The sequence below is a fragment of the Triticum dicoccoides genome, chromosome 7A (assembly GCF_002162155.2).
Source record: "Triticum dicoccoides isolate Atlit2015 ecotype Zavitan chromosome 7A, WEW_v2.0, whole genome shotgun sequence".
NCBI classification, from domain to species: Eukaryota; Viridiplantae; Streptophyta; class Magnoliopsida; order Poales; family Poaceae; genus Triticum; species Triticum dicoccoides.
In genome coordinates this window covers 566,602,819-566,611,720 of record NC_041392.1, presented here as the reverse complement: position 1 = coordinate 566,611,720, position 8,902 = coordinate 566,602,819, and the positions used below count along the sequence as shown (strand labels likewise).

At 42.6% G+C, this 8,902-nt stretch overlaps 1 protein-coding gene across 1 annotated transcript; it reads left to right on the top strand.

Moving 5' to 3' along the window:
* The first annotated feature begins 1,338 nt into the window (after window positions 1-1,338).
* LOC119329295 lies at window positions 1,339-8,902 on the top strand. The gene is made up of 14 exons (XM_037602312.1): window positions 1,339-1,658; window positions 2,302-2,383; window positions 2,506-2,609; window positions 2,829-2,955; window positions 3,036-3,130; window positions 3,388-3,511; window positions 3,969-4,049; window positions 6,793-6,891; window positions 6,990-7,160; window positions 7,274-7,361; window positions 7,443-7,513; window positions 7,593-7,661; window positions 7,912-8,055; window positions 8,318-8,902. The coding sequence occupies exons 1-14, from the start codon at window positions 1,618-1,620 to the stop codon at window positions 8,513-8,515; spliced, it is 1,494 nt and encodes a 497-aa protein (XP_037458209.1). The 5' UTR covers window positions 1,339-1,617; the 3' UTR covers window positions 8,516-8,902.

Here is an 8,902-nt window from a genome sequence, read left to right as displayed (position 1 = left end):
GCATACGCCAGGCTAGCCTGGCCAGTGCCTGGTTCCTGCCTGGCCTTTGTTTGGTTAGTTGCCTGGCGCAAAAAATGATTGCTTGCCTGGCCGTCCCTGGTAGCCTGGTTAGCCTGGCCTGATTAAAAAATTCAAATAAAATAATATATCCAACCCAGGCAGTGTCATCAGCCTGGCCCAGGCGTTCGATTTTTCACGCCTGGCTCTGTGCCTGCCACTAAGCAAGGGACGGCAGTAGCATTAGATATCTTTTAAACACAAAAGGACAAATCAACAGGCAAGGAAGGAAACCAAAGGCGCATGCGCCAGGCTAGCCTGGCCAGGCAAAAACATGCGTCATCCCAGGCTTCATCCAGGCACATTGTCCAGGCTTTCATCCAGACAGGCCCTCAATCTTTGTCCGCAAATACTGATATGGGAGCTGACTATCCAACAATGTTCCCTATATGTCCATCTATACATGTGCCTATCGCGATTGAAGAAAGAGAAAAAGAGAGAGAGGATGTCCAACGTGTTGGTTTTTGATTGGCCAGACGTATGTCCGCACTCCCCCAAGCCCCCAAGTTTTTTATAGTTTGCCAGAATTTAGACGTTTGAACTAGTTCATATAGTCCTGCAGAGGACATATATGTGCTATATGAGGGCCCGCGTTGAAAATTCCTTGACTCTTCTACGTAAAACTATTGCACATGCCCTAACACAAGTGAGAGGCGAAGAAGAAGGCCTAGTCATTATTCTGTTCAGGGTGGCTCCACAAAATTGCTCCCTCCTTGCTTCACGAATCACGACTACTCCCTACGTTTTAAAATAAGTGTCTTAACTTTATATTAACTTTAGTATAAAATTATACTAAGTTTGAAACACTTATTTTGAGACGGAGAAAATACTATATATCCATCTTTTTTTTTGCAGAGCTATATATCCATCTCTTTACAACTCGGATTTACACCCTAACCGGAAAAGAGAAGCAGTGCCGGTACATGGGTCATGCAAAAGCAGACCCAATCAGCGCACAACTGCCACCGCCTTTCGGGCCGCACCGCTGCCACGCCCATGCACGGCGCATGTGCCGCCCCACATGCGCCCCGGAAAACCTCGGGGGCTAAAGTACAAAAGCGCGAATAAACAGCAGCAAAGCAAACCCCCATTTTAAACCCAGTTTTATATTTTTTTCCTCGTCACATCCTCCTCTTTAACGTTCACATTTCCCACGCGGCCCATCCCTCCCAACTCCGTCCGTCCGTCCGATCCCCCGCCGCAGCGACCCGGCCCCACTCGCTCCCCGTCCCCGTCGCCGGCGCCCCGCGAAACCCCGCCTGGCCACGCCGCCTGCCGGGCCTCGCGGCTCGCGGCGGGCATTTCGAGCTCCGGCTCGCCGGATCCGGCGGGGCAGGCTCGGCGGCGCCGCGAGCTGCCGCCGCGGTCGGCGCAGATCCGTGCCTGCGCGCTGGGAATTTGAGGGGGCTGGCTCCCGGTTGGACTCGGCTCGAGTTGATTTCCGCGGGTTGGTGGAGGTAGGTTGGTGCGCGGGGAAGCTGGTGGGCGGCCGCGGTACATGAGAGCCAGAAGCCTGCGCCGCCGCCTCTGCGTCTGTGGTCGGGGAGCTCTCGCGGCGCCATGATCGAGCAGTTCGTTAACTTCGTCATCCGCCCGCCACGGTAACCAACCGCCTTGCTGGCTTTATTCTCACTGCTTTGCCAAGTTTCAGCTGCACTAGGTCGAACGTGCTACTTTTGACTTTTGTTGTCATAATATAATGATAGCTAGGTGCTTTAGATGGTCATACTTTGCCCTGTAAGTACGAGTGTACTGTGATTCCCCCATCAAGGCATTATCCAAGCTCGTGGGAAATTGCAGTAGTTTTTGGCATCTCATAGTAATGTTACCAATGCTCGAACTGTAAGCCCTAACTCGACACGGTGTAGGTTCTGTGTTCAAAGTACAAAAGGTTAAGCAAGCGTAGGAGCCAAACCTTGTTGGTGAAGCCTTGCTAGTATTGAGCATCGTCTACTAGTTTTCGAGGTGGACAAGTAGCACTTCTTAATCACTAGTTCTGCAGTGGCAAAGACGCAAAGTTAAACTGATCTTAGAGACTAAACTGTAACTGCAACAAACTTTTGCATTCTTTTAACACGTGTAGTTTCAACTCAGCCGCGCTTCTCTTAAATTTAATTTATGCCTTTTCTTAAGACGTATGAAAGTGGAAGTCAAAGCTCCCAGAACTTTGGTATTCATAAAGTGATATCCTCTGTGTGTGTGTGTGTACTGCTGTCAGCTGGTTAACTAGATGTATATTTACAGTGCAGAGTACAACCCAGATCAGTATTTATGGGAGCCAGAGTTTACTCTTGCAGGAAGAAAGTACAAACGAATAGATTTGGAGGCAAGTAAGGGGAGCAGTTATTGAGGCTTTTTGCTGTGTTCCATTTGCCAATGAAAAGACTTTATGCTGATTATCAAATTATTGTATATTGGACTTATTCTTGTACCTGTATGTTGTGGCAGCTTTCCAATGAAAGAAACCAGACCTTAAAATGCAGCCACTATGTTCCTGCCGTCATCCCAGAAAACACTGCCCTTCCATGTGTGATCTACTGCCATGGGAATAGGTATTCGTGGTTTCTCGCTCATGGGTTCTCTTTATCCTATACATGTTATATAGGTATCCACGACAAGTAATTTGGAACGGAGGGAGTACCATTTAACAATTAACACATAGTGATTTATCGGCATTAATCATGGCATCTGTTTCTTTTCACATTTGGTGCATACCTTAATTAATCACCAATAATGCTGGCCAATTGATTGTTTCTTTAAACCTAATGCAGTGGGTGCAGAGCAGATGCAAACGAAGCTGCTGTCATACTTTTGCCTTCAAACATTACACTTTTTGCACTTGATTTCGCTGGATCAGGGCTATCAGGGGGAGAGTATGTCAGCCTTGGTTGGCACGAGGTGCATATTCACTATTTATTTCAAACAACATTTTTATAATTTAGTAATTGCACTGTTCTGAAAAAGGATACAACTATCAGAAACAGGATCTCAAGTCCGTGGTGTCCTTTTTGCGGAAGAATAAGGAAGTCTCTTGCATAGGTCTTTGGGGGCGTTCGATGGGTGCTGTTACAAGGTATTTTGGTTACAGTGTTTGCGCTTTCTACTATTTCGCAAATTTCAGTGTCCTATTTCTCTTAATGCTATATTGTCTTTTGTAAGTGTTCAGATAGTACAACATAATAAATTTATGTACCTTAAGAGTTTCTCTGTATTATTGAAATATCCTGATATTTGGCGGTGCTTTTGTCCTCAAAATATCTTAAAGATTTAGGTTTTAATGCGTGGAATTGTATTTTGATAGTTCATCACTTTGTCCAAACTTTGATGCAGCCTGCTGTATGGAGCAGAAGACCCCTCAATTGCTGGCATGGTTTTGGACAGTGCTTTCTCTAACTTGTATGAGCTAATGCTAGAGCTTGTTGATGTTTACAAAATCAGAGTTCCAAAGTTCACGGTATGCTTATCTCTGCATAATATTTTGCTTCACCGTTATGATTGAGCTGATTTTAAGAGAAGTGCACTTTCTGTAGTTGATAAAACGTAGACTTTGACGAAACATAGTTTACATGCTAATTGGTGATTTATTATGCAAAAGTGTCATTGTAGCTGTGCTCAAACTATCTGCTGTATGTATCACAAAAAGTGTTGTATGTGCGAAAAGAAATGTACCGTGTTTACGTCCAGGAAAAATACGAACCTTACAATGAAAATTTCCAATTCTAGAAGTCTTCCAGCACTTGTTGGTTTGGTTTGCATGGCCCTAGTGTATCCTATGCCATCTCTATTCTTAAATCTAAGTTGCTAGGGAAGCAAACTTCGAATAAGCTATAGATGAATTTGTGTACTAACTTACTTGCAGGCAATACATAACATGAACATTTTACTACCGCTCATGTTCTATGTGTTTTCAGGTTAAGATGGCTGTACACTACATGCGCCGTGTCATTCAAAGAAGAGCTAAATTTGACATAATGGATCTTAATGTTGTTCAGGTTTGCCTTCTAAAACAGTATATTCTTCTTGCTAATAACTAATGAAAAGTGATAGCAAGTGTTTGTTCCCGTTGCAACAATATGATGTTCCATATCGGTAATTAGTAATGTACTAATGTGCACCAGATATGAACTATGCAACAGAGTACAGTTAGAAAGGAATAGCTTAGCCTATTTATGCTTATATGTCTCCAAAGGATTGTAATGCAAAAAGAACGTTTTGTTGTATACTTATTGCATGTGGAAGGTGGAATGTATTGGGTTCTTGGGGAAAAAACGGCTACACTTTGCCACCGTTGACCCAATTCTAGCAGTTACATGAGTCGCAGCTTGAATATTGGGCCGATGCTTCAAGTGGTTTCCACACATGAAATATCTCTCCAGGGAAAATTGCGGTTTTGTAAGCAAGCAATTGTGCATGTAAAACTGGATACTGTTTTATGCAACTGGGTAATTCTTATGTTATGAGCCTAGCAGTTAGACTCGTTTCCCAGCAGGTTTCTCTGGCAATGCCATGGTAACTTGGTCTCCCAAAGTCCATTGCAAGAAACACGTACCACGGATCTGCTGTGGGTACAATGCCTGTCTTGGACCCAAGATGACAACATTGAATTGGTTTCCACCTTTTTTGTATTGCTTGGTTTAAGAAACATGTAGATGTAGCTAAAATGCAGAGAAGTGCTAGCTTAAGTAATTCGATTGATCCTATGGACGGGAGCAACAAGAATGTGGAAATATTCTGGACCAATGTTTACTGAATGAATACAACAACAACAAAACAACTGATCAATCAAAGGGAACTAAGAAAATTTTCAAAGGAATATGGGTAAAGACCAACGAAAAGCTTGCATGTTCGAGTGTCATTTTCTGTAGCCAAAAGGTGTATGTTACTGGGTAGTTGACAATCAGCTCATGTACAGAGTTCATAAATTTACAAGAAGGAATGAAACCAATTCTTTATTCTTCACACTTCTGGTTGGGAGGTATCTGCCTAAGTGGACTATGAAGTACACAGAGGTCAAGGTGATGCGGTGCAGATGCAGCTCGTAGAAGAAACTTATCCACCAGGAACCAAGGGCTAAAAGGCAAAAAGGCAAAAAGGAGGAAGAATCACAAATGACCATTATTTGGTAGTCTGTCACATGATGATACTTTATTACGGGAGTAGATGGAATGTCTTGAAGCAGCACATGCAAGGGGAGAATGGGCGATTGCAAAGGACTAAGAACTCTTAATGGCTGACACCACTTCTTTGAATAATTTTCAGAGGGTAGTGCCGGTCATTAATAGTTCTTTGTTATTACCTCTTCTATCTTGCATGTGCTGCTCTAAACTTCTGTCACGTATGCATCGTATTTATTATTCAAGTTCGAAAGGCCTGCATTTCACAGCAAAGTTGAACCATCATGTGAGACTACCAAAGATGAGCCCTCTATGGTTTTTCCTTTCTTCTTTTTCTTTTGCAGCTTTGTTACTTGGTGGATGAGTTTCTTTCGCAATCTGCCTCTAGATGTATCATTCCTTTTTATCATGTTCTTGACCTTTTGTAGCTCCTAGTCTGGTAGGCTGGTTCCATAATCTATCCGCTAGTAGACAAGTGTGAAGCAACTACTTTATTTCCTTGCACGTTTCGTGAGCCCTGTCCATGTCTCAGTGAAGGTCGCAAACTGCCCACTGACATACACCTCTTAGATTTGCACTAAATACACTAAAACAGACAAATATATAACCTTTTGTTGGGCTTTTCTAAGTGTTCCTTACAATGTTTGGTTTGTCTTCTTCGATTGGGTAGACTGTTGTATTTTTCACATCTTTTACCAAAACACTTCTACTTTCTTGATGTTCTCATCGATAGGATCAGTTGTATTATTTAACCAAGCATTTAATTGCATCCATAGTACAGCTACACCGTTACATGCTTCTTCAACCAAAAAATAGCAGCAAGAAAAAATATGCATAAGTGCCAACCTGTCTGATGTTGTCCTCTTGGGTGCAAGCCAAGAGTCACCTGCTGGCTTTCCTTGTTATCCTTTTCATCTTCTTCCCTATCGCAACTCGTAAATTTTTGAATGTTTCCATTTTTTTTGGGAATGGACTCTTGTGTACTAGCGGATCATTTAGCAAAGAATCCACTTCGAACGCTTATCATGGAAGGTTGTGACTCTGTATCACACATAATTATTGTGAATATATGGGAGACAAGTGAAATAGCTTCTCAGTGGCAGTACCTGCTGAACTAATCACGAATGTATTAGTTAGTTACATGCAGGACGCCATCACCTGCTTAAGACTGTCAAAATCAATTAGCTAGTTGCATTGGAAAACTGTCCCTAGATTCAGGCAGTGATTCTGAGCGTGGGAACCTCTTCAAGTTACAGCTACGACAGAATTGCTAGTCTACTACTCCCTCCGTCCCATAATATAAGAACGTTTTTTAAACTACACTAGTGTCAAAAACGTTCTTATATTATGGGACAGAGGAAGTAGTTCCTACGATGGTGAAGTGAACACATTTTCACCCAATATATACCTGCCGACCTTAGTTGGAGATGGCATAGTTGTCTTAGCTGTGATCACTGACATTAAGCCACTAGGAGTACTCTTTCAGTTTTATTCGTAACATTTTTTTTACATAGAATTAGTTGACTCATTGTGATTTCTTGTTATACTGAATTAGATTTATTTGTTTTATTACCACCTTTTTTCTGGATGAATGACAAGCTTTACCCTTTTTCTTCACCAGTTTGCCCCCAAGACGTTTATTCCGGCATTATTTGGACATGCATCGAGTGACGTGTTTATTCAGTCCCATCACACTGATCGTATTCATCAGGCGTATGCGGTATCGTGCTTGCTTTACATTGGCTGATCAAAAGTAATAATTTGTGGTGATCGATCCTACTGCGCATATTTTATTCATATATTTGTATGTCTCTGCAGGGTGATAAAAATTTAATCAAATTTGATGGCGATCACAACTCTGCTAGGCCCCAGTTTTATTATGATTCCGTTTCAATATTCTTCTATAATGTTCTGAATCCACCTCAATTTCCGTCTGCATGCTCAAATAAGCTAGAGAAGTACTATAACCGTGGGGCTGGAACTAATGAGGTAATTTTTCTCTTCACTCCTATTAAATCCTACATCAGACCTTCTGCTTGCTGTTATGGGAACCCTGAAACCTTCCCAAGGAAATTACCTGTCAATTAACTTGACTTTTTCAGAGCTTACTGTATGAGATCATAAATGGTCTAAGGGCTGCTGGTACTGATGCAGGAAGTTCATCCGCAGCTGCAGCTAGTTTCACCAATGGTGCGGCCCAGCCCCCTTAGTAGCTGCTGGTACTCACGAGTCACCTCTTGCTGTTCACTCACTCTTATTTCATTGTTTCAGCGACAAAATCAGTAGTTGAATTGCTGACGGAGAGGGTAAATCAACTGTCCGTTAAAAATGACAGTGACTTGGTAAGTTGACCAGACCATCAGTGGTAGATTAGCCTCTTGCACCAGAAATCTGAGGTGATATATCCTCATTTGAATGCAGGATTTCCTTTTGGACGAAAATCATAACCTCACTGAAATGGAAGAGAACACTGCAGAGTCTCATACACAGGTAAAATTTGACGAGGCTTTGTTTTATTTCAAGCTGGTTGATTGTTTTGCCACTGTTAAAGGCAGCACTGCACTCTATAAAAAATCTATCACTGCATATGACATGATGCAGCCCGCCCATCTCTGTGATACTAAATTTCTTGTGTCACTATACAAGGATGATGACAAATTTCATTGGTTTCCTACATTTAGACTACTTTCTGAGAAAGGATCTTGTAATCTTACTGACGAGAGGTTATATTCCATTTTAGGATAAGGCGAACAGGCAAAATGAGGAGTGCTGCTCATACACAAGTTCAAACCGAGAGAGCTGGGGAAGATGTTCTTCCTTGGGCGCAGCGAGTGATGTATCATCCTCCGGCGAGCGTCCCAGGGTTTCCGATCATAAGCATAAGGTACATGTATTTTTCAATTTACATGTCTTTCAGACACACATAATTGCTGTAAACTAAATATCAAGGAGGCACATCATAATATATATATGCCAACTTGACAAGGGTTTACTAGCATACAGATTTTCTTTACAAACCTTTAAGGGAAAGCTTATGATCGGCTCAATACTAAGCTGGCAAAATTTTGTAGAGTATTGACAAAATTTTATTCCCAAGAGCACAACTTCTCACAGTTCAGATCTCCTCATTTGTTCCCAAACTGCAGAGCTTGACACTAAGAGCTCTGGCAACACCGTTGAGACGGATACGACGGAAACCACTCACCATACCAAAGGAGAGGAAGAACAGATCTCTATGGAAGAGGCTTAACCAGGAGAGGCATGATATGGGGGAGAGCTTAACCCAGCGTTTCAGGCTGTGCCTCCAGGGCCAATCCCAGCACAAGAGAACAAAGTCGTCCTGACAACTGTGAGTACTCAGCTTAACCCAGACAAAACTGCTAGGAACACGATGATTCACCGACGAAATGCGCCTCGATTCTGACCTCTCGGCACCAACCCTGCTGCATAGTTACCAGTTACCACTGAATCTGTGAAGCCGGCCACGTAACTGTCAGTATTTGCTCCGTCAGATTGTTCCGCGTTGCTCTTGTAGATCCCGAGTTTGTAGAATTGTAGTGTGACCCCTCCTGGTGTGGGGAAGGACCCGTGCATTAGTATCAATAGGCTTTCGAGTTCAAATATTGTATTTTTTACATAACACGCCATTTGTTTGTTGTTTGGGAACCTTATTTTGTACTATCTGGTTAAGGGGCAGATTGCCCATGAACAGTAACAAGTCTCTTGCTTGA